General features: G+C 52.8%; 1 protein-coding gene across 13 annotated transcripts in view; it reads right to left on the bottom strand.

Moving 5' to 3' along the window:
* The window catches only part of MYO18A (myosin XVIIIA), a 134,488-nt gene that overhangs the window by 31,175 nt on the left and 78,603 nt on the right, over window positions 1–24,710 (bottom strand). For 4 of the 13 annotated variants that reach the window (XM_060204052.1, XM_060204051.1, XM_060204044.1 and 1 more), the window contains exons 3-20: window positions 21,853–21,996; window positions 19,538–19,625; window positions 19,227–19,333; window positions 18,936–19,112; window positions 18,427–18,640; window positions 17,879–18,021; window positions 16,975–17,075; window positions 16,320–16,383; window positions 15,994–16,138; window positions 13,676–13,852; window positions 13,402–13,492; window positions 12,952–13,144; window positions 12,101–12,187; window positions 8,335–8,476; window positions 8,004–8,163; window positions 6,943–7,129; window positions 6,416–6,659; window positions 1,363–1,472 (exon numbers count right to left, since the gene is read on the bottom strand). In XM_060204052.1, coding sequence (XP_060060035.1) covers window positions 1,363–1,472; window positions 6,416–6,659; window positions 6,943–7,129; window positions 8,004–8,163; window positions 8,335–8,476; window positions 12,101–12,187; window positions 12,952–13,144; window positions 13,402–13,492; window positions 13,676–13,852; window positions 15,994–16,138; window positions 16,320–16,383; window positions 16,975–17,075; window positions 17,879–18,021; window positions 18,427–18,640; window positions 18,936–19,112; window positions 19,227–19,333; window positions 19,538–19,625; window positions 21,853–21,996 — 2,574 coding nt within the window. Of the gene's footprint in view, window positions 1–1,362; window positions 1,473–6,415; window positions 6,660–6,942; window positions 7,130–8,003; window positions 8,164–8,334; window positions 8,477–12,100; window positions 12,188–12,951; window positions 13,145–13,401; window positions 13,493–13,675; window positions 13,853–14,418; window positions 14,917–15,993; window positions 16,139–16,319; window positions 16,384–16,974; window positions 17,076–17,878; window positions 18,022–18,426; window positions 18,641–18,935; window positions 19,113–19,226; window positions 19,334–19,537; window positions 19,626–21,852; window positions 21,997–23,158; window positions 23,237–24,710 lie in introns of those variants that run through there. The other 9 variants (XM_060204056.1, XM_060204054.1, XM_060204047.1 and 6 more) reach the window with 4 other exon arrangements.

Consider the following 24,710-nt stretch of genomic DNA (forward strand, 5'->3'; position numbering starts at 1 on the left):
AGAGAGCTGGGGAAGAAAGAGGGAACCTGGAGAGAAGACTATAGACAGCAGAGGAGGAACTGAGTATAGTTTTTTTTTAATATTTATTTATTTATTCCCTTTTGCTGCCCTTGTTTTATTATTGTAGTCATTATTATTGATGCTGTCATTGTTGGATAGGACAGAGAGATAGAGAGAGGAGGGGAAGACAAAGGGGGAGAGAAAGATAGACCTGTTTCACCACTTGTGAAGCGACTCCCCTGGAGCCGGGGGCTCAAAATGGGATCTTTACACCAATCCTTGTGCTTTGTACCACACGCACTTAACCCGCTGCGCTACCGCCCGACTCCCCTGAGTGTAGTTTTATTAGCATTTGGAGGTAAGGTCATTTGCTGGGGATGAACTGGGAAGGCGTGGGTGAGGGGAGTGGATCTGAGGAAAACAGAGCCTGCAAGGAAGCTAGATAAGGATGGGGCCATGGAGAACTTGCTGGCCCACTCCGAGGCTCCAGTGAAGGCTGGGGACCATGTAGGTGAGTAAGCCCAGGCTTTTGTACAGTTTCTTCCCATATGCCTCCGGAGACCCAACCCTTGAAGTGCAGACACCAAAGACTGGCCATTCAGGGTGAGGGCTGAGTAGGGCAGGGACACAGGAGGCTCAGGAGAGTGGAGGGCCAAGTGACCAGAAGATTGGACTACAGCATCCAGAATGAGTGGGAAAGGAAGTGAATCAGAGGGAATGGACAGGGTAAAGGAATGGAGTGAAGTCCAGAAATGAGAGGGTGCGCGGTGGAGGTGAAGAACAGGTCCTGAGAGGAAGACAGGCGGAGCTGCACAGGGAGGAGGCTGTTCTTGGAGAAAGGCAGGATGGTGTCAGGATTCTGGAGATGGAGCACTTCCAGGATGACAAGGTGCTAGTTGTAGCCATGGGGGGATGGTGGAGGTGGTGAGGGGAGGGCTGGGATAGAGGTAAAGGGTCAGAAAGAAGGAGGTATGGGGCAGGTCATCTGCGGCCATACCAAGGTCAGCCAGGAAGGCCACTGGCAGGTCCTGAATGGGGAAGTTCTCAAGGTTTCCAGGAATGGTCACCTGTGACTCAGGGCACAAGGAGACACTTCCTGTTCCATTCTACAGAGTACTTGCCCTTCATGGAAATCAATCTAAGGTCTGTGGTGCCTTGAGTCAGGCTGGGTGCCTGAGGTCAGAGAAATGACGGAAGACTCCTCTGTTCATGGAGCCCTCTGGCTCTCTTGAGAACTGCACCTGGAGGTCGAGGGGACAGCCTAGGATGGCAGAGAGACATCCATCCCCTTTCTGCAGTCATGAATTCTCCCAACTGGCCTGAGAAGGGAGGTGTCTGGAGGGGCCCTGGGGCCCAACCTACCCGTCTTTCATCTACTACAATGTAGTTGCGCCCATGTTTCTTGGTCAGGTGTGGGGCCAGGACATCAAAGCGGCGCCGGAACTCAGAAAACACCATGTGGTCAGGGTACCCTAAAGAGGGAAGCCAAGGTCAGGTTAGTCAATGCCTCACCTGCTCCCAGCAGGCCTCACTCGAGAGTCTTCTGGATGGGGCCAGGTGGTGGCACACCTGGTTAAGCACACGTTACAATGTGTAAGGACCAGGGTTCAAGCCCCTGTCCCTACCTGCAGGGGGAAAGCTTTGCAAGTAGTGAAGCAGAGTTGCAGGTGTCTCTCTTTCTCTCTCCCTATCACCCCCTTCCCTCTCCATTTCTAACTGTCTCTATCAAACAAATAAAGATGTTTTTTTCTCTTTTTTTGCCTCCAGGGTTATCACCAGGGCTCAGTGCCCACACTATGAATACACTGCTCCTGGAGGCCATTTTTTTCTATTTTCTTGCCCTTGTTGTTGTTGGATAGGACAGAGAGAAATCGAGACAGGAGGGGAGACAGAGAGGGGGAGAGAAAGACAAACACCTGCTGGCCTGCTTCACCGCCTTTAAAGAGACCCCCTGCAGGTGGCTTGAACCAGTATCCTTGTGCCGGTCCTTGCACTTAGCACCATGTGCGCTTAACCCACCGCGCTACTGACTGACCCCCAGTAAAGGTAATTTTTTAATGTTTTATTTATTTATTTCTGAGAGAGATGCAGAGAGACACACACACACACACACAGAGAAACACCAGAGCACTACTCAGCTCTGGTTTATGGTGGTGCAGAGGACTGAACCTGGGACTTTGGAACCTCAGGCATGAAAGTCTGTTTGCATAACCATTAAGCTATTTCCCCTGCCCCAAAGATAATTTTTTAAAAAATTTTTTAAAAATCCTAGAGTTAAAAAAAGTTTAAAGAGGGAGTCTGGTGGTAGCACAGCAGGTTAAGTGCATGTGGCGCAAAGCACAAGGACCAGCATAAGGATCCCGGTTCGAGCCCCCGGCTCCCCACCTGCAGGGGAGTCGCTTCACAAGCAGTGAAGCAGGTCTGCAGGTGTCTGTCTTTCTCTCCCCCTCTGTCTTCCCCTTCTCTCTCCATTTCTCTCTGTTCTCATCGTGTTCCAACGATGACGACATCAATAACAACAACAACGACAACAATAATAACTACAACAATGAAACAACAAGGGCAACAAAAGGGAATAAATAAATATAAAAAAATTTAAATTTAAAGAGAGAGAGAGTGTGTGTCAGAATCTGCTGGGGTGGAAAGCTCGTAGCTGAGTAGTTGAGACAGGCCTGGAAAGTAAAGGTGGACAGGAAGAAAGCAGGGACAAGTGGAGGCCAATTAGGCTGGGAACAGGTTCCACTGGACCAGTAAAAGAGCTCACCAGGATAGTGCACCTGCTTTGTTACACAAGCCAGGTTTGAGCCTAGCCCCCCAGCACACTAGAAGAAGCTTCTCTGCTATAATTAATTTAATGTCTTTTCCCTCTGTTTTGACCTTAAAGAATAAGTCAACTTGGAGTGGTGAAGCCCAGGTGATGATAAAAAATAAAACGGGTGTGGGGTGGTGGAAGCAGCGGTACACCCAGTTGAGCCCACATGTCACAATGCACAAAAACCTGGGTTCAAGGTCCAGGTCCCCACCTGCAGAGAGAAAGCTTTGTGAGCAATGAAGCAGTGCTGCAGTGTACACTCTCTCTCTGCCTCTCTCCCTCCCTCCCTCCCCTTTCCTCTTGATTTTTCTCTGTCTCTAGCCAACAATAAAGTATTTTTTAAAGTGGGGGATAGGAAACCAGAGCCAACTCAAAAGAACACCTGGAATAAATGTAGAAGGATAGTTAAAATGGGAACAAGTTCACTTAGAAGGAAGCAAACACTTTGTCAGTGAGAAGTGGAAGTGGAACTGGGTTGGGGCAGCTGAGCACCTGGAAGGAAGCTATGGAGACAAATCTGGACGGCTTCAAGATGCCTTTGAGGGGTCTGCTAGAGCACACACTTGAGAATGTGCAAGACCCTGAGTTTGAGCCCCAGGCACCACTTAAAGCAGTATTTCTCCTTCTCTGTCCCTCCCTGGCTACCTCTCTCTTAAGTTAAAACAATATAGATAGCAAAAGTCTTCTGGGAGAATTGAAATTACCAAGATACAGTGAAGGCCCAAGATACCTGAAAAAAAAAATGGGAGGGGGCAGGGGGAGGTGCTTTCTTGCCCTCCAAGTCCACAACTCTGTGATTACCCAGAGAAGACTAAAGAAAAAATAAACAAGGTATCAGAGAGTAGTTGAAGGAAAAAGGACAAGGGTCTGGAGGTGAAATCCTGCCCTAACTCTTAGTATCACATGACCTTGGACGAGTTCCTCAACCTCTCTGAGCCTCAGCTTCATTATCCTTATGCTTATCTCACAAGGCAGTGCTGGGGATTCAATGGAAAAACGTTTAGAGAGCACAGCTTGGCCCACATGGTGAATGTTCAATAAAAATCTACCTGCCTTTGCACAATCCAGAGCCCGGTATCAGAAAGGCATGTGTAGACATCAAAGGCTCCAGGTTCAAACCCCAATACTACCAAAAGCCAGAGTTTAGCAGTGGTAAAGAAGAGGAGGAGGGAGAGAAAAGAAAAAAGAAAGGAAGGAAGGAAGGGGGGAAGGGAGAAAGGGAGAATGGGAAAAAGAACTCCCTTCTGTATCCATGGAGACCTTGAACCTCTATCAAGGAGCCAGAGAAACTTATATATTCTCTTCCTCCAAAGTGGTATGTAACCTTACTGAGACCCCCTACTATTTGGACTTGGGGCGGGGGTGGTGTTGGAGGAGACAAAGGTAAATGATTCTGGACCTGGAGTAAGTGGTTAGTGGGAGGTAACTACAAGTCAACCAGCCAACATCAGGACCCATGACAGAAAGCCAAGATACACTCTCCTGCAAAATCCTAGAATTTCAGACCAGACATAACTTATCTTCTGGATGCAGAAAATGAGGCCCGAAAGGTAGTGTGACCGGCTTGCTCAAGGTCACAAAGGCTGCAGCTGGAGGCAGACCTGGACTCCAAGCCCAAGCTCCCGCTCAGTTGGGGGCTGGCTCCCCCGCACTGGGCTAGCGAGCTCTGGGAAATCCTCCAGCTGAGAGATGAGGCTGATGCATGTGCCCGATAATTGAAACAGGAGGCGGGGGCCAGTGAGGGGCCAAGACAAAGTGAGCTATTGATTGTATCTGAATTGCAATTAAATTGATGGGCCGGGATAGCAGGTCTGGACGCCTGGCATCTTAATTAATCATCAGCACTATCGACGGCGGCTGGGGGCTGGGTGAGGGGAGGGGGGCTGGCTGCTGCTGGCCTCATCGATCTGCTTGTTTGAGTAAAGCACATTGATTTTTGGTTCAGAGTGGTAACAATCTGGTTTTGAAATAATAAACACCAACTCCATATCAAGACGTGGGGACAGATCAATGATTTATTTAGAGCAGGGCAGGGAGCCCGTTTCCTCGCTTTGGTTGCTGAAGGAAAATGATGGTGTCCATGGGGATGACTCAAGGGACCGACCTGGCTATGGGTGGGAAGGCCACAGCTGCTGGTCTAGCTCAGAAAACAGGGTAGAAACCAGGCAACTCAGAACTTGTGGGGCTGGGTGGTGGCAGACCCAGTTAAGCACATACATTACAATGCACAAGGGCCCAAGTTAGAGCCTCCAGTCCATACCTGCAGGGGGAAAGCTTCACAAACAGTGAAGCACTTCTGCAAGTATCTCTCTCTCTCTCTCTCTTTCTCCATCCATCTATCTATCTATCTATCTCTCCCTCTCTATCTCCCCTTCTCTATTTCTCTGTCTTTATCTAATAAAAATAAATGAACAAATAACTTCCCGGGCAAGCAAAACCTTCCTTGAGAGACAATGCACTCTGGAACTGGTGTGCCTGGGCAAATCCCACTTTGCTGCTCATGAACTATATGACTTTGGGCAAGCTGCGAAGCCTCTCTGAGCTTCAGTCTCCTTATCCAGAGAGGTGCTAAGAGTACCTATACCTCAGAAGCTTGCAGTGAACACTAGAAGAGCTTATGTGTGTGCTGAGTCCAGAATGGTTTATGTATGGTATATACGGTCAATGTTCTAAAGGATGTTAACTACTGTTACTATCACCCTATCTCAACCCTTCTTTAAGTGGGCCCATAAAAAGATGAACCTTGACCTCACCAATATACCCTGGAACCCCACCTCTCCAGAGCCCTGCTCCACTAGGGAAAGACAGAAACTGGCTGGGAGTATGGACTGATCTGCCAACACCCATGTCCAGAGGAGAAGCAATTACAGAAGCCAGACTTTCCACCTTCTGTACCCCATAATAATCCTGGGTCCATATTCCCAGAGTGATAAAATATAGGAAAGCTTCCTATCTTTCTCTCCTCCTCTCCGTCTTCTCCTCCTCTCTCCATTTCTTTCTGTCTTATCTAACTATGATGACATCAATAACAACAATAACAATAACTACAACAACAACAAAAAACAACCAGGGCAACAAAAGGGAAAATAAATTTAAAAAAACAAAAACAAAACAAAAAAAGAATATTCAGAACTTCCATTCCCACCTGCCAGCTTTTAGAGATAATAACGGCCATGGGGCAGACCCATCCGAACCAGGGAGCGGTAGGGACAGATGACAGGCACGTGGGTTAGGAAGGGCAGGGAGATGAAGAAGAAGACTGGAATGTAGAAGGGAAATGAGGAAGAAGAGGAGGAGGAGGAGGAGAGTGATTCGGATAGGAAGAAAATGAGAAGGGAGCAGCTGTGCATTTGGAAAGACAAGAAGAGAGACGCCACAGTGGAGACAACTGAGCAGAAGAGACCCAGGGCCAGTCTGAGACAGGAGACCAGTCCCTAGGCAGTCGGGTGGTAGCGCAGTGGGTTAAGCGCAGGTGGTACAAAGCACAAGGACCAGCATAAGGAGAGCAGTCCCTTCCCAGCCTGTGGGCTCCATCTGGGAGGTGAGGGTGGGCAGGGGAAGCTCCATAAGAGAGAGGCAGAGCCAAGAAGGGAGGAGGCACACCTTGGCGGTACATGCGCATGGCATCCAGCAGTCGGGAGCCTCGGAGCTGGGCACGGAGCAGGGGCACGTCGAGCTGCAGAAGCCCAGCCTCGCAGTGGTCTCCAGGGGGCAGGTCCAGCTCGCTGCTACTGCTCACTCTGCGGGAGGAGGCAGAACGGGGCTCCCCACCCCAGCCCTCGGCCACAGGCAGGAAGCAGTGCACGAAATGCAGCTTCGACTTCTTGATGGTGTCAATGAGGGCGTCCTGACAAAGGAGAAGGAAGGGTCAGAAGACGCTGACACCCCGTGTCCAGGAGAGCAGGGACTGGGGTCAGCGTGTCCACTCCTCACAGGATGGCAGGTATCCTGAGGGCCAGTACCTGCTAAGCCTGGGCAACGCTGCCCTCCCCAGGCCTGGATGGGCTCACAAGTAGCACCACTGACAAGACGAACCTCATTTGCAGTGATCGAGTCTGATCAAGGGTGTTTAAGGAGGTCGGGAGGTCCAAGGTGGGGAAGGGCCCTGCGACAGCGGCCGGCACACTTACCACCTGCAGCTTAATCTGGATGCACAGTGATTTCTTCTTGACAGCTGCCATGCCCGTGGTGAAGGTCTTCCTCATGCTGGTGGCCCGGCGCAATGCCAGCTGGGAGCCGCCCTCCAGGCCCGCAATGGAGCCTGACAGCACCGTGGTGCTGCCTGCCCGGCCCAGAAACAGGTTACTGATGATTTTTCTGCCAGAGGTGGGAGAACCATCAGTCACATTTGTGGGGCAGGAAAGGCTGTCCCTGCCTCTAGGACACCAACCAGCACCACCAGTACCACCACCGTGGCTGGGAGCAGGGGCGATCTGGGCGGGGGGTTGCATCTCTCACACGCACAGAGACTGCAGGAGAATCTTTAGAGAGTTAGAGGGGCAATCTGGGCGGGGATTTGCATCTCTCACACACACAGAGACTGCAGGAGAATCTTTAGAGAGTTAGGGGGGTGATCTGGGCGGGGGGTTGCATCTCTCACATGCACAGAGACTGCAGGAGAATCTTTAGAGAGTTAGAGGAGAAAGTCAGATGGTCAGAGGCCCAGAGGTAGGCAGGCAGACATTGGTCTGCTCTTCTCTAGCCCCAGCAGGGCACAGGTGGGGAAGGGATTTCCAGCATGGTGGGGAGGTCAGGGTTCTGCATCATTATAACCTACTCTATAATTTACTCATTATGCTTCCTGGTCGTTATCTGTCTCCTCCCCGAACCCCTAGGATGTACACTCCACATGGGCAGGGAATTTGTTTTGTTCACAGCTATCTGCCAAGCATATCGAAGAGTCCCTGTCATGGTGCCCGATAATTATCTGTTGGATGGATGGATGACAGGGCTTCTGTGACTGAGGGGTTTTAAGGCTACTCCTGCCTTCTATGAAGAATGTGGGGGTGTTATTCAAACTTGAGCCCGAGGTCCCTCCTAACTTGTCTACCCCACCCCTACGCCATCCTCTTGGGGACAACTGATCTTAGCTGCTACCTCTCAAAAAGTAGAGAGTGTCTACCCTGTGAGTGAGGGAGCCTGCAACCAGAACACTGGGATGGAGCCTGGGCAGAGTGAGTGGTGTTCTTACTTCTGGGAGTCTTGCAGGAGTCGGGGAGCATTCTGGGTGGCTGGGTTCTGCTTGGTGTAGCTCAGCCAGCCAGCCATGTTGTACTCCACCCAGTTGGTGTTGTGGCTATGGCCCAGGAGGAAGTGGTGTGGTTTGCTGCTACGCAGGAGGGGGCTTTGGCCTGAGAGTGGGAGAAGTGAGGTTCAGATCACAAGCCTGAAAGAACCCAGGGGCTCACTGTACCCCCAGGTAGTGCCACCTGGACCAGGTGGCCCTCTGCAGAGGAACCAGGGGGTGCTTCCTCTGTCTGGCAGCCCGTTGCTCAGGGCACCTCCAGGAGGTGCCCACCTACCCTTTTTATCACCTTCCTGAGGACCATAGTAGGAGAAAAGGCGTTCCAGCAGGGAATCCTCGGTAGCTCCTGGCACCAGAGTCTCCTCTTCCAATAGCCACAACAGGCCTCTTGCCTCATCCGTGCGAGCCAGCGAGCGGACCTGAAAAGGGGGGGGGAGGGGGTGGCAATGAAATACCACTTGTCACATGAAGATGTGGGAAATGAGCCAGGGACCTGGCTCAACCGCACACGGTAAGCATGCTACCCAAACACACATGCGCGAGAGGGTGCACGCGCCTGCCACTCACTGCTGACACCCTGTGGAGCTGCTGGACAGCAAGAAGGAAGGGCCAGAAAGAGATCAGAGGAGTCCACAGGAAAATGCTTTTTTTAAAAAAACAAACAAACAAAAAACCACTTTATTTATTTATTAATGATAAAGATAGGAGAAGAGAGAGAAAGAACCAGACGTCACTCTGGTACATGTGCTGCCAGGGATTGAACTCAGGACCTCATGCTTGAAAGTCCAATGCTTTATCCATTGAGCCATCTCCTGGACCACAGAAAATGCTTTCTAGACCTGATGTCCAAAGTCACCAAAGACCCCAACCCATATCTAGAGGCTCTCCTCCCTCCTCATCCTCTCAGAGGTCATGGGGGGGGGCTTAGGTAAGCTCCAAGCTACCCTCATTCTCTGAGCATCACCTGCCAGGCAGGTAACTGCAATAAAGCCTGTAGGGCTCTGAACACCATGCACATCTCAAAGGAGGTGTGCCATGAGGGACAGCTACTGGGACTCCATGCCCAGCCTGTCCCAGAAGACAGAACCCAGAGAAGGCTCAGAGCACTGCAGGTGGGATCAGGTACCCAAAGCCTAGCACAGGTGACTTGGTGGTTGTGACCTACAGCCAAAATGGGTGGAGCTGAAGTGACAAGAGCAGGCATCCTCATTTAAAGGGGACACTTAGCTATTATCAGTTCCTGTCACAGAAGATCATTAAACTACTGCTGATAAATTCTCCAGCTTTTCAAGAGAAGGTGGAAGTGCTGAATTCTGATTTATAACACCCCACACAGACCAAAGAGATGTGTGGGCTCACCTGGTTAGAAAGTGCCTTTTTTCCTACTCATGACCACAGAATGTGAGCTCAGATCTACAGGGATGCAGAGGTCACATAGGCTCCTAAGCTGAATATGGGCCCCAGACCAAATCAAATCGATGGGGCTTAGAGTAAACAATATTTATACCCCTTTCCCATATTAGGGAGCTACTCTCTTCCCTGATCCAGCTTTCTGTTCCTTTTCTAGCCATAACATCATCTCCCCAGACAATAACTTGGATCCACCTGCATATCAGATTTCAGACTCAGGAGAAAAAAAAAAAACCTAGTATAGCCACAGGCCCCTTGGAATATAACTAAAATATGCCTACTAGCTATCTACAAAATAGAGGACCCCCCAACTCTTCATCTGCACTATTCCAGCCTTTAGGTCCATAATTGGTCAACAATTTGTCTGGCTTTGTATGTTAACTCTCTTTTCAGCCACCAGGTTCCAGATGCTAGCATGATGCCAACCAGACTTCCCTGGACAGACGACCCTACCAATGTGTCCTGGAGCTCTGATTCCCCCGAGTCCTTCCCCAATAGGGAGAGAGACAGGCTGGGAGTATGGATTGAACTGTCAATGCCCATGTTCAGCGGGGAAGCAATTACAGAAGCCAGACCTTCCACCTTCTGTATCTCAAAATGACCTTGGGTCCATACTCCCAGAGGGTTAAAGAATAGGAAAGCTATCAGGGGAGGGGATGGAATATGGAGATCTGATGGTGGGAATTGTGTGGAGTTGTACCCCTCTTATCCTATGGTTTAGTTAATGTTTCCTTTTTATAAATAATTTTTTTTAAAGTGCCTTTTTAGGGGCTGGGTGGTAGTGCCCCTGGTTGAGTGCACATTTTGCATTGTTCAAGGACCCAGGTTCAAGCCCCCAATCCCCACTTGGAGGGGGAAAGCTTCACAAGTGGTGAAGTAGGGCTGCAGGTGTCTCTCTGTCTCTTCCCCCACCCATCTCTCACCTTCCCTCTCGATTTCTGGCTTTCTCTATCCAATAAAGCTAATGAAATTAAAAAAAAAAAAAAAAAAAAAAGGAAGTGCCTTTTCTATAGAATCCCCAAGCCTTCTTTGGGCAAGAAGGTCTGAATCTTGCCCACACCCCATTCTGGCCTTTAGGGACTGGAAGATGAGATCTAAGAGAAGCGTCATCTTCCCTCTCTTTGACCCCAGCTGTCTGCACTTCCTCCCCACAACTGCCCAGGGAGTGTAGTCACCAGGAGGAAGCGGAATGTCGCCAAGAACCAAAGAGCAAAGAACCTAAGACCTAGAGCAGCTGGAGCAAAAATGAACAATGAAGTCATTATATGGTGAGTGATGGGCTTAGCACAGAGGGCTGTGGACGGACCTCCCCCATCAAATAGGTGAGATCAAAGAAGGGAAAGGACAGTCAGGTCCCCTTAAACACTGTTTGGCCACCGCTGCCTGCCCAGCCTTACAGGCTGACTTCCCTGGAGCTCCCAGGAATGGCAAAGGCTCTCAAGGGAGGCCACCACAGGAACGCAGGTGTCAGGCAGTCTCCCTGGGGAGGCTTGGAACTTGAGTACTTAAAGCATCTGTCCCAGGGGACAATCACTCCCATCAGGGCCCCACGTGTTTCTGCTAACCCAGCAGGGCCTTCCCTTAGGGGAAGGGGCAGAAGGGATTAGGGCACAAAGCAGAGAAGGAAGACCAGCAGCACTGCAAACATGCCAATCCTCCAATAAAAAGGCTTATGCAATCCCCACAGCTGAAGACAGTCCCCAAGTACCAAGTGCTCATCAGGCCAGCTAGTCCCAGGAAGGATGTGTATAAGGCACAAGTCCTATGGGTGGCAGAGCCTATCCCCTAGGCCGAGAGTCAAGGGTTCATATCCACATAGGCGCTCAGTGGGTGTCTTATAACTAAGCATAGTTTTCTCATGTGGGCAGAGTACCATCTCTTCACCCAGCCCTGCCATGACTATGTCCCTACTGTGTCCCTCCGGGCCCTTACCACATAGCAGGAGACAGTAGGGTTCTTGGCATACACACTAGAGTCTGGTCAGTCATAGGATGGGACAAGAGCTCCAGCTGGGAAGAGGAGACCCACTCTCCTGCCTGGGTTCACACACTCAAAAGCTGTGCTTCCCACTGAATGAGGACAGAGGAGAGAGCCTCCATCTTGAATAGGCTAGCTGAGGGCCAAGGGACAGAGCCCAGCTCTAAATTGTTAGGCGTTTGGCCTTAACTGCTCAGGTCCCTTGCCCTCAGTCCCCAGTGGCACAGAGGAGGGTCCTGCTGAGGGTGAAGGATAGAAAGGAGCAAAACAGGGGGCTGGACAGTGGCGCACCTGGTTAAGTGCACATAGTACAAAGCACAAGGGTCCACACAAGGGTCTGGGTCCGAGCCCCTGCTCCCCACCTGCATCAGGGACATTTCACAAGCAGTGAAGCAGGTCTGCAGGTGTCTATCTTTCTCTCTCCCTCTCGATCTCCTCCTCCTCTCTCAATTCCTCTCTGTCCTATCTAATAAAATGGAAAAAAATGGCCACCAGGAGCGGTGGATTCATAGAGCTGACACCAATCCCCAGTGATAACCCTGGAGGGAAAGGAAGGGAAAAAAAAAAAAGAAAAGAAAAGAAAGAAAGAAAAGAAGAGAAAAGGAAAGAAAAAAAGGAGTGAAAGGGCCAGGTCAGGCCCTCGATGAGATTCCTACCAGTGACTGATGGGAGGCTTGGTCCACCACAGCTACAGAGTTGTCCATGGCCGGCTCCAAGTCATCAAACGCCAACTCGATGTTCTCCTAGTGAGGAAGGCAGCGGGGCAGTGAGTGCAGAGCTTCCCCAGTGAGCAGGCCTGAGGGGACCCCTCGGTCAGCCCACACAGTCTCCCCCCAGTCGCCCGAGTGGCAGATGCTTGTCACCTCCCATGGTGGCACGCTGCATCTGCAAAACACTAAAAACCTCCTGACCTCCTTTCGCACTAAACTCACATTTTATGCTGAAGTCCCACAGTCCTGTCACTCACATCAGTCGACCAGGCTGCCCAGAGTTAAGTCTCCTCCACTCCACACAGTCAGCCCTGAAACACTTGAGGACGGCTGTTGTTTTCCTCGTGCATCTTCCCTCATCCCAGATCAGTGTCGCCCCCCCCCCCCCCACCGTGGCTTCACTCCTGAGGCTGGGTTTCCCGATCTCACCCCGCCCAGGACACCAGTTCATCAAGGGGCCCTAGATGACCAGTCACCATCTTATCAGGAGACTGGGAGAAAGGGATGACCAGGCCTGACACGTGGCGACAGTACTGCACAATGGCACATCAGAGCCTAGGAGGGGCAGGCAAGGAGGGACCCCCAAATGTCACTCCAGCTCAAGAGACTATTTTTTTTTTTTTTGGAAAGTAAAAATGCATCCAGGGCAGGAAAAGACTCCCACACCATTCTTGCAAGGGAAGAAATGCTGGGGAGGGAACTGCCTTCCGTCTCCTATAAATGCCCCGAGTGTACCCAGCCCAGAAGGTGAGGCTGGCGGAGCCAGGCAGACAGGCAGGGGCAAGGTCAGGGGCTACCTCCTTGTATCTTTCCAACTCCTGCACAAAGGTGCGTTCGTGGAAGAGCCTCTGCAGCCGGTCCTGAGCGTAGTTATGACACAGCTCCTCGAAGGACGCCCCTCGGGCCGACCCGCCCTGTTCAGGGTTCTGGAAGCCTGGGGTGTCCACAATCATCATAGAGCAGAGCGAGTGTTGGTTGGACTTGAGAGCCCTTCGCAGGGAAGAAAGGGAGAGCAGTCAGATCTGGTCAGGGCAATGTCCCCTAGCATCTAGGGAGCCCTGCCCTGAGCAAAGTGACATCCGCTCCCTGCCTGAGAGCCCAGGACTCTGGGGAGTCTGTGTAGCTCATTGGTGGAGGCAGTGAGCCCTCTGCTGGTGGAGGACGGTGCTGCAGCAGCAGTCACCTCAGCACAAAGGTTTTTGTCAAGGCAGGATGCTGGAGAGCTGGGCAGTCTGCCTGGTACTCACCTGTTTATCAGGGAGATGAGAAGGGTGAAGAGCTCGCTGTAGAGGCCCGATGCCATGCCCTCTAGACATTCCAGTGCGCTCAGTTTGGGGCCTTGGGGGGGGGAGGGGATCAGCACTGTCACTCACTCCCTTCCCACCTCCCCAGGGCCAAGTTTTTGGAGTTGATCATCTTCTAGCAGAAGTGTCTATTCACCCCAGAGGTATGCCCATACCCACTAGCAAGGAGCCCTGGGTGACACCTCCCAGTCACCACATGCCCAGGGCCTCAGGGCACCTGTGCCATCTCCTAGGCTGCTCTCCTCAGGACCCTGGCGGAAGGAGGTTGAGCGCTGCAGGGTACCACCCTTGTGCTGATGCTTGAAGATGGCTGAGGAGAGCTCCTCCAGGCTGCATCCCAACAGGTACGCCGCCTTCTGGGCCCACTCATGACGGGCAAACTGCTTGCGTCCAGCTAATGGGGTAGGAGAGAGGGTGTAGTATCTTAGGCTTCCTAGTCACCTGATAACCACAATGCCGTTCGGCTCCTCTGGCTCCAGGGAGCTAGAATCAGGTATCTTCCAGAAAGAAAAAAACATCCCTGAGGTCAGCAGAGGAGTTTCAGACAATACAGGGACAGTCTGTAAGCTGTGTCCTTAGGGGGTGGAGAGAAAGAGTAGGTCCTGAAAGTGGAGGTAACTGCACACTGCTGCATCAGAAGACTCCCTGTCAGCTGTGGAAATGGCTTTCAGAGGGCGTATCACTGATGAGCACAGAACTGCCTATTCCCGGGAGACCTACCACCAGAGAGTGCCAGTGCCACCCCTCCTGTGAGTGAGTGCATTAGGACCCTCCCTATCACCCTCAGGCGGACATCAGGGGAGCCCACTAACACCCACCCCTGGCCCCACAGTAGGGAGGCAAAAAAAAAAAAAAAAAAAGCCTCAGGGGGAAAGGAACAGCCTACACAGACAAACACGCCTTTGCCAACATGTGTCTAATCACGGCAATTAGGAAAGCCAACAAGAAACAAGGTTTTACCTTCAGCAGCTTCTGTAAGGCAAAGGACCAGCATGCAGCATGCAAAGAAAAACAGCGTGTTAGCCAACAGTCATCAACTAGGCCCGCCAGGCCCACGGGAAGGGACTAGAGTGGGATGGGGTGTGTGAAGATAAGCAGGCGAAAAAACTCAACCACATTCAGACTCTGAAACACACTCTCTCTCTCCTGAGGGAGCCTGTTTCTGCATACAATTACATCAACAGAGAACCTCCACAAAGACACTGTAACACACTTACAAACACATGGCTCAGAGGAAAAGAGCAGAAGCTGTGGGGAGGAACAGACACTGCTCAGCAGGCACCTGTCTGACACACCCAGAGCTCTGCCCCTGCAGCCAGCCCTGAGGAGGGTTATAGGAAACCTGGACTCACTACCTCCTCCGAGTAAAAAAACTTTCTCTATACAGCCCTGTGTCTGCCTGCCTGCCTGCCCACAGTGTGGGGACAAGCGCTGTAACTTAGCCCGACCCCTGTTGGCAGGGACACCCCTGTTGTGATATGAAGACCCTAATCCTCCACCCTGTCCACCCATGGTCCACCCAACCACCCATCATGCTTTGTCCCTCCCACTGGGAGTCTTCACCTCCTGGAGGAAGATGAAGCCCAAGCTCGAGAAGCTGTTCAGAGACAGCATCCCCTTTCCCCTGACTGGAAGAGAAAGAGGTGAAGAGGTGTCAAAGAACCCATCCACCAGCGTCACCTTGGAGGAAGGCAACAGCTCTTCAAGCCAGCCCCAGCCCTAGCCATTCGCAAGCCCCAAGCACCAGTGCTCAAGCTGCAGCCCATCTAGTACCATGGTGTCTGCTGCCCTCTAGTGGCCCACACCCTGCCATGCAAGGGGAAGAGACACCACTCCCAACCCCATGGAGAGAGGGGAAGAAAACTCAGGAAAACTGGCCTCTGGAAGCCCCAGAACGCAAGCCCACGTTCCCCAACTGATGCCTCCATGGAGGCTTCTGGAATTCCAGGGTCTGGATTCAAAACAGGTAGTAGCAGCTACTCGGGATTATGAGAAGTCCCACGGTCAGCAGGCACCCACGCTCCCCACCCTCTGCCCCAGGGCTTCTCCCAGGCCAGTCCCCTCTGCTGTGACAGAACAAGCCCAGCCCCAGAGAGAACCCAGGACAAGCACCAAGGTGAGCAGGGTGGCCCCTACACCTCAGGGAGGGCCCAAGGTCAATTACCCTCCTGCTCCTCAAGGGGCTCTGTCAGGAAGGGAACAAGAAGGAGAGTTATTCCAGGAAGCTGCTCTGAGCTAGCACCTTTCTCCCTGTCCCCCACACCTCTCCCTGCCCCCCCAGAGCCCCAGCTCTTCAAAGAGCTCCTGGTCATGGCCAGCTAAGTGACCTGAGACCATCACTGGCACAGTTGCTTCTCCAGGTGTTTGGAGCTTCCTGCTTTGATGTGAGAGACTGGGCAGAGACACAAGCCACTGAGGGGGGTCTGAAAGGAGATCACTAACAGTCTGGCTGGGTGAAGTCACGCTAGGCATGGGCAGGACCCCACTAGCTCTCCTAAGTGACAAGCCAGGCTGCTGGGACCCACTGGGGATTACCTTTGGTGGCACCGGCAGCCCCCAGGTGATAGGTGGCAGCCAGGATGAGCCAGCAGGCTTTCTGCTCGTCAGGTGAAATGCCCAGCACCTTCATGGCTGCCTGCAGTTTACTGAACTGCTGGGCAGCCTTCTGCTTCTCCTCAGGCTACAAGGACAGACAAGCAACAGTATCAGCTCTGAGCGACTGTCCCTCACATTCACAAACCCTCCAGGAGGCACCAAGTTGGAGCTGGGCTCCTGCTATTTCCTTGGGGCATCCCAAGCCCCATTCAAGGCTTCTCCTACCTCCCCCAAGGCTGCTGACCCAGGCCCCACAGGCCCCTCACCTTGGCCAGTGGCACAATTCCAAACACATTGTTCTCCGCCAAGTGGTTCAGATGGAGCTCTGTCCTGGGGGGTGGGGGGGCACAGATGAAGCATCAGCACAGAGCCTGACCCCTCCAGGGCCCTCTCCCGGCCAGGGAGGGTAGACTCGGAGTCCACACTCTGAGACCCGTTTGTTCTGCTTATCTTGCCCTCATGTCGGGCCTACTGCCGCCACCCTTCCCCACTGGCCTGCACACTTGCTCAGGGCACCTGTGTCCCTTTCAGGTTACCAGAGACACCCTGTCAGAGTATCCAACCTGATCCTGAAGGGGAGCAGAGAACCTGCCCAACCTGCCCGGTGGGCAGGTCCAGCCAGGACAGAGCCCAGGCCCTCAGCTATAAGAGCTGCAGAGGATGGCAGCTCAGTCTTGTCGTGTATCCTTGGCTAGTGAACAGAGAGAAAGCCTGAAGGTCTCTGAGGAAGACTCTGGCAGAGGCAGTTCTGCCAGAAAGAGACTAGTCCCACTGATCTCGCCAGCTCCAAGGGCCTGACTCAGAGTCTAGCAGGTGGCAGGTGCACAATGAGTCAATAGTACAGGACGCAACCAAGGAGCCAGGTCCAGGGGGCAGCAGCGGGTTGGAGTCTGGGGCACTGTTCCCTCTGCCCCATCTCACCTGAGGGTGCCATCCCCACAGGCCAGCAGGTAGTAGAAGACATTGAACGTGGCCTCACTGGCTGGGCGTCGAACCACACGCAGCTTCTCTAGCAGCATAGTCTGTGACGCAGCAGGGAGAGCACGGGCAAGGAGGGCAGTGCCAGGTCAAGCTTTGCCCGCCCTCACCAGAAAGCAGTAGATCCAAGACCCACCCAGCCAGGGAAAAAACCTCCCTTGCATCTTAAGCTCGAGGTGTTCAGCCAGCAGCCAGGTCACCTCAGGGGTGAACAAGGGGCAGAAACCAATCAGATATAAAGGTACAGGAAATCTTTGGGGAAGTTAGACTCTGTGTGGTGAGCTGCATCATTTAAAACCCAAAGGAGGGGCTGGGCAATGGTGCACCTGGTTGAGTGTATATGCCACAATGCGCAAGGACCTGGTTTCAAAGCCCCGGCTCCCACCGACAGGGGAAAAGCTTCACAAGCAGTGAAGTAGGGCTGCAGGTGTCTCTCCAACTCTCTCCCTCTCTAGTTCTCCCTTCCCTCTCAATTTTTATCTCTATCCAACGAATGCATAAATAATTTTTTTTAAAAAAAGAATGTAGCGGAATCAGCCTAGGATGAGCCCACCTTGACTTATCAATCTTCCCTGGGTGAGATCAGTGTCAGCACAGGGTCAGAAGCCAGCTGGTGGGGTGCGGCCCATGCCAGAGCTAGGGAGGCAACTGAGCTGTGCTCCACCCAGGCAGGAGAAATGGAGGCAGAACAGTGAAGAGTCAGGACAGAGCAGGTCAGCCTGGTTGGTGCCAGGGTCTATCTTGTTGGGGCAAGACCCAAGGAAAGTGAGATCCAGAAGAGAGCCTGACTCCCAGGGCACAGAACCAAGCAGCCAATCTCCTCCTCACCCGCTGAGTACCCTCTCACCTGAATGGAGGCTGAAGCCACCTGGCCAGCCTGGTCAAAGTCCAGGGAGAGGATCTGGGAGAAGCGGGTGGCATTGCCATTCATGATGGTGGGGCTGTTCCCGAAGGCTTCCAGGAGGGTGTACAGGGCCTGCCACTTCTCCACTGCAGAACACAGGCCCAAGGCATCAGGAAAACCCAGGTCTGCACAGCACCCAGTACAGGCTCCAGAAGCCCCATCAGAATGGGAGAACTAGACTTCACCTGGCCCTCCAGTGCAGTCAGGCTTGCTACTATCAAGGCCAGAACTGCCCAGTGACAGCTGGGTCTTAACAACACAGAATAGCACAGGAAGTGGTATAGTGGGTAGAGGGTCATACTTGTAGACATGAGGTCTCAAGTTCAAATCCCAACACTGCATTTACCAGAGTAATGTTCTGATTCTCTTTCTCTGCCTCATTAATAAATCTTTTTTTTTAAGACAAAGAGATAGAAATCTGGCACGTGGGGTGGGGGGGAGCCTCCATCCCTCCTCCCTTTTCCGCCTGTTCTCAGTTGTTCCTGCCTCACCAGAAAACACCTTGTTCCCACTGGTGCCTGCGATGGTGGCCAGGTATTGCACCAGATGCTGGCAGCTGGTGGTCTTGCCACTGCCACTGCTGCCCAGGAGGACGATGGACTGGTCCTGGCGGCTCATGAGCATTGCCCTGTATGCACTCTGGGCCACAGCATAGATGTGCGGGGCCATATCCTCCCGCCTGCAGCCCTTGAACATATGCATCACCTGGGGCAGGAAGGAGGGAAGGAGTAGGCTCTGAGTTGCTCCCCGCTGGACATTCCTCACTCCCAGGTTCCAGATACCTCTGGGCTTTTTACTCCCTGGAAGTTGAGGTATTCTGAAGCTAAGACCATGCATGAAGCCCTGGCCACTGTCAGAGGCTGAAGAAGCCTCCCACCCACCCTCACCCTTCACAGACACCCCCAGTGAGATGCCAAAGGAAAGAGGCAGAGCCAGGGGAAAGTGGACTGTGAATTGTGTGGGTGGTCTATGAGGTAGCTCTGGGGAGGGGGGCGCACACCTTCTCAGAGTACACGGCAGGGGCCCCACGGGGGCTGAGGACCAGCAGGCTAGGGCCAGCATACGTGTGCAGCAGGCTGGCACCATAACGCTGGCGTAGTGTGTGCAGGACACTGGACTCACTGAGGTATACCAGCGAGGCCAGATCTTCTAGACGATCACAGGAAGGAGCATTAGCCTGTGTAATAAGACAGCCAGGAGACACTACAGATGAGAACCTGTCTGCACTGCCAGCTGACGGGCCTGCCCAGTCCAGCCCAACCCAGCCCAGAGCCACTGGCTTCCTGCCAACCTTCTCTACATCATCCTCATCCACATCCAAGACAGTTCCATCGTGGTCTAGCTTCACACGCACTTTCCCCTCAGGCAAGCTCAGCTCTTCAGATCTGAGCTGACTGGCTGCAGAGAAGGGAGTGGTCAGATGGTTGGAGGGGCCTTGATCCCACCTCCCTTTGGATCCTTCCTGGTCCTGCCCCCTCCATGTGGTATTTTTAGCCTCTTTGTTCTTCACCTGACCCTTGACACATCTAGAAGGTACAGCCACTGCCCATCCCTGAGCCCTGAGAGGTCCAACATCTGCACCCTGAGTTCCCGCAGACTCACCCAGTGAGAAGCCATCTTTATGGACCAGCCACACCTTCTCTGTCTCATACCAGGCCTCCTCAGCAGCGATCTGCTCTTCTGTCTTCACCTGCTGGAGGGAGGGGAAGAAGGGTCAGACCCTGTTCTGGGAAGCAGAGTTGAGGATAGCAGGAGGGAGAAGACAAGCAAGGGGAAGGACTTCAGGTTGAGCCACTGGGCTAGGGGACAGCTGGGTGACAAACACAGAATAGGAGACGTCAAAGGCATCAGAAGGAGGAGGCAGTGTGGTCCTGAAAAGCCGTGAGAATGAGGACACAGAGCTGGGAAAGGTCTAGAAGGGCAGGACCCAGGTGACGTGCTGAGGAGAGAGGGCCAAGTCTTCCCCTCTCTGTAACACCTGCAGGGTCTGCACACTGAGCCCGCTCTCCAAGCCACAGCTCTGAGGTTCCATCACGCTCAGCTTTCCTTCACCCACCAAATGAAACTTCCCTTCACCGCACTGAAAGACAGTGTTTCTTCGAGGCAAGGAGAGAAACATCTGAACAGGTCAGTCCCAAGTCCTAGGCTTGGCCCTGGCCTTCCTCTCCTGAGTATGGCCTATTGGGCTGGGTGGGGATAGTGACCAGATGCATGTGCCAGCCTCCCCACTCCATGCTCTCCCTCAGAAGGTGGCAGGCACACAGATCTTTGTGGGCACACTGAGGCCATACAAGGACACAGAGGAACATGGGCAGACAGACACAGGGAAGAGGCAGCATCACTGTCAGACACAGGAAGAGACTGCAGGTCACTGGAAATGGGAAAAGGCTGAGAACCTCTGATGGTCCCAGAGAGTCACCAATCAGAAATGAGCATTTGCAGGCACTGCCATGGCTTGGGGGGTGCCAAGTCTGACACCCCACAAAGTGACAAGTTTTGCAGACCACAACTCTGCAAAAAAGTGGAGCACTGGGCAAACAGGAAAGGAGCCCGGTTCCCATGGCCGATCAGGTCCTGACTGTTCAGTATAGATGGCAGAGCAGCAGGGTCACTCCCCGTGGGGAGACAGCCACCCAGCATGGAGCAGGCCTCAGGCTAGCACTCGACCCACATTCGCTGAGGGTCTCCAGATGTGAGTCTCATACAGTCCCCAGCCCTCAGTATGCTTTGTGATCCTCACTTCTGGGGAAGGGGTTGGAAAGGGCAAGAAGGCATCCCAAGAAGTATGTTCTTTGTTACAGTCCTTGGAGCTGGAAGACAATGAGGTAAAGGCCCTACTGTATTCTGGCTTGAGACAACTTCTTCCCTGTTGCTGACTACCCTTCCTGCCCCTCCACTTAAGTGAGAAGGCAGCACGATTCCAGTGGCTCCCACTCTGGGCACCAAGGATCAGTGAAAAAGCCCATAAGAATATGGGAATCAATGTGGCTTTCCTCTGTTAAGATAAGAAAAAAACAAACAAACCAATAAGCCAAAAATAAAAGGCCAGTTCCTTATATTTAGGGGGGGGGGGTAAATAACTCTTCAAAACAAAATTACTGGGTCAGAGAAACAGCTCAGCAGGTAGGACCTATGTCTTACCAAGACTATCACCCAGATTCGAGCCCTGCTACCACCTGGGGAACTACGGCACTGGAGGAAGCGGTGATGTATGTCTCTCCCTCTCTCTCTCTGTGCGAAAAATGGACCCAGGCACAGAGAAGACAGCATAGTGATGATGCAGAAATATTTTCATGCCTGAGGTACCAAAGGTCCCAGGTTCAACTGCCTGCACCACCACAGCCAGAGATGAACAGGGCTCTGGGGTGTGTGTGGGGGGGGGGGGGGGAGGGGTGAGAGGAAGAAAAGAAAAAGTTGGCCCAGGAGTGGTGAAAACACACAAGCACAAGACAGCTCTGAAAAAAAAAAAAAAAAAATTCCCCCCCCCATCATGTCTAGAAGGGCATGTTACTAGGTAAGTGTTTGGAGGCTGTGGAGACTGGTAGATAAACAACTTCTTTTAAGAGCTCACCCCAAAAACAAAGTTCTCACTTTGGCCAACAGGTGGAGACAGAGAACATCACATTCTCAGGCTTGGGCTTTGGTGGGTGGGAGGTGAAGACTGACAGTAATTGAGCCTTTCTCTACTTAGTGAGCAGAATTGAAACACTGAAAAAACAAAACTCTGGTTAGGGTCTTAGGCTCCAATGGCTAATAATCATGAACTCCAGCGGTGGCTCCAGTGGTGATGTTCAATCTAGACACTCCCCAGGGGCCTGACACAGAGCTGTCCCATCTCACTCCTGCATTACCGCCCAGGCACCCCCACCCCCAGCCCCAGACACAGGGTGGGAGCCAGTAGGGGAAGGAGGCCTTACACTCCAGCAAGAGGCCCGAGCACAGACGCCAGCCCAGGTACAGGCCAGGGGTGGTGGGTGATCACTGGAGGAAGCGGTGGGCTCCTGAGGGGGATAGGAGCACCCTACCTGGCTGTGGACAGGAGAAGCGGCCTCAGGGTCCAGCTGCCAGCAGCAAACAAATGAGAGAGAAAGAGAAGAAAGGTGAAGACAAGCATATCAGTGGCATGTCCCCTGTAGCAAGCACCCTAGGCCAAGGGGTGGGCACTGTCCTGTTGCCAAGGCACAGGATGAAGGTGGGAAGGGATTAGTGTCAGGATGGAGCTACTGGTTTAGGAAGGCGCATCTGCCCAGCCAAGGTGAGATCAGGAAGGAGACCAGATTTTGTTGCCATCAGACTCCACAGAGGCGGTGCTTCAACTAAGTCATTTCCTGCACCTGGGCAGGGGTTAGCGCTCTGCCTGTGGCCAGTCTCTCCGGCCAGGGCACCCAGCACACTCTGATTTAGGCTCCCCTTCTGTGTGCCAGTCAAACCCAGTCATCTCACCACCCCCACCCAGTGCCTGGCCTCCCAGCAGACTCAGGCCCCACCTCCAGGGCCTTCCCAGCCTAGCTCCCCGGCAGCCTGCAGACACTAGCTGTCACTCTCCTCCAAACACACACTTAAGGGGGCCACTCTCCATGCCCAGGGCTGCTCTTCAGAGCTGGCATCTCTGAACCTCCCCACTGAATGAGACCACCCGCAGCCCTGCCTCTTTCATCAAACCCATTCTGCACTCTGGCACCAATCTCCCCGCTCCCAGCAGACACATGAACCCAAGACAAGTAAAGGGTACCTCCCAACTGCCCAAGGGGTCCCTGGGTAGGCCAGTGGCCTCCCTGGCACTCTCAGTGTGTGGTTACTGAAAGCTGCTACAGGCTTTCTGCAGAGCAAAGGGAGTTAGCCAGGCCTTGGATCTTGCCAATTGGAAATGAGGAGTTAATAGTCCCTACCCCCCACCCCTGGCAGTGCCAAAGCATCAAAATGGGGGTGTCAGCTCCATGCCTCACCACCCAGCAGGCCTGGCATCAAAGCAGACAATGGTGCCAGAGAAGAAGGATGGATGCCCTGTGGGCACAGAGCTCTGGGCTCTCTGGAGAGACAGACCTACCACAGAGCTCTTCTCTCATTTCTTTGAGCAGAAAGTCATGTGAGGCCACTGTTCTACACACACACACACACACACACACACACACACACACACACACACACACACACACACCACTCCACCATCTGAGAGAAAGAGCAGTGCCTGGGACTGAGAACCATACAAAGAGGAGGCATTACAGAAGCTGTGAAGATCCTCTCAAGCCGCTGGTGGGCCTCCTCCGAAGGGCTCGGCTGGACTTCAGGGCTAGCTCCAGCCTAGAGTTTGAACCACTAGTTAGTCCTGGTGTGGACATGGTAGAAGCACCTCATGCCAAACTTCTGATCCAAAAAGCAACTGGGACTAGTCAGATTAGTGAATAAGGTCAGGGAAGCAAGCTGGTCACTCATTTGCATACTTAAACTGTCTGTTAAGGAACAAAGAATAGGTTCCTGGGTTCTGGAGTCAGCTCTTCCCACTGCCCTCCAGGTCAGCACATTGCCTTCTGGCCCCTACACTAGGCCAAGGAGACAGGTGGCTGAACTCCAGGTAAGGGCATGTCTTCCCCTCATCCTCACCCCTCCAACTCCACATTGAGAAGCCAAGAAATAGGGAATCAGAAGGGGAGGGCAGCCAGCCCCAGAATAGGCACACGATGCTCTCAGGCTACTCAGTTTCCTCTTGGGGACTGACAGTGCACCTCAACACTCCGCCCATTGCACCAGAATGCCCTTCCCAGCGCCTCTGTGCCAGGCCTGGTAACATCCCTGGTTCCAAGTATCCAGGAACAATGGGGAAAGCAGAAAACAGCAGCCTGCTCCTCTCTGACATCTGCAGAACCCAGGAATAATAGACTGGGGAGCAAGGCAGGGGCTGGGCCTTGGGAATCCTTGTGAGGGTCTCTAGGGTGTGGGAGACTAGAATAGGCCTGCAGGCTCTGTCCTCCCATCATGCCTCAGGCCTCTGCCTTTCCTGCAGAAAAGAGCACGCAATAGGACAAAGAAGCAGTAATGAAGCTGGGTGCACACTCCCAGACACACACGCCTCCGAAGGATCCACAAATGGAAAAGAACTGTCCCCAAGCCAGGGACCAGCCAAGCTGCTATCAACTTCCAGCAGAAGGTGACAAAGGATTAATGTCCTTGTCTACTCTTCTGCCTCTCAACCTACTGTCCCAACCAGAGAGTAATCTATGGACAGTCAGGTCCCCAGATCCACAGAGGACCACTGTGAGTGAACACCCAGTCACAGGGCTCTGCAGGATCCTCTTGCTAGAAGGGCAGGTTGGCCATGTCTGCAGTGAGCAGTGGGGCAGTGGCATGTGAATACACTGTCTTTACCATCGCTCTGCTACCTTTTAGGGAGCCTCTTCCATGCTGGGGGCCAGGTCTACAACACTCATTAACTATGTCATTTCTGATCTTCCCAGCTGTGCTTCAAAACAAGTACTGCCCCTTGCTTGCAACCCCCAAATCAAAAGCTCTCCCTAGGTAGCAGCACACCCAGTTGAGCACACACAATATCATGCACAAGGACCCGGGTTCAAGCCCCTGGTTCCCCACTTGCAGGGAGGGGACACTTCACAAGTGGTGAGACAGATCTGCAGGTGCCTACCTTTTTCTCTCTCCCTTTCTATCTCTCTCTCACACTCAATTTCTTTTTGTCCTATCAAATAAAATAGAAAGGAAAACTAAAAAAAAAAAAAAAATCTCAGGGAGCAGTGGATTCATAGTGCCAGCACCAAGCCCCAAC

This window comes from Erinaceus europaeus, chromosome 12 (assembly GCF_950295315.1).
Source record: "Erinaceus europaeus chromosome 12, mEriEur2.1, whole genome shotgun sequence".
Taxonomy (NCBI): Eukaryota; Metazoa; Chordata; class Mammalia; order Eulipotyphla; family Erinaceidae; genus Erinaceus; species Erinaceus europaeus.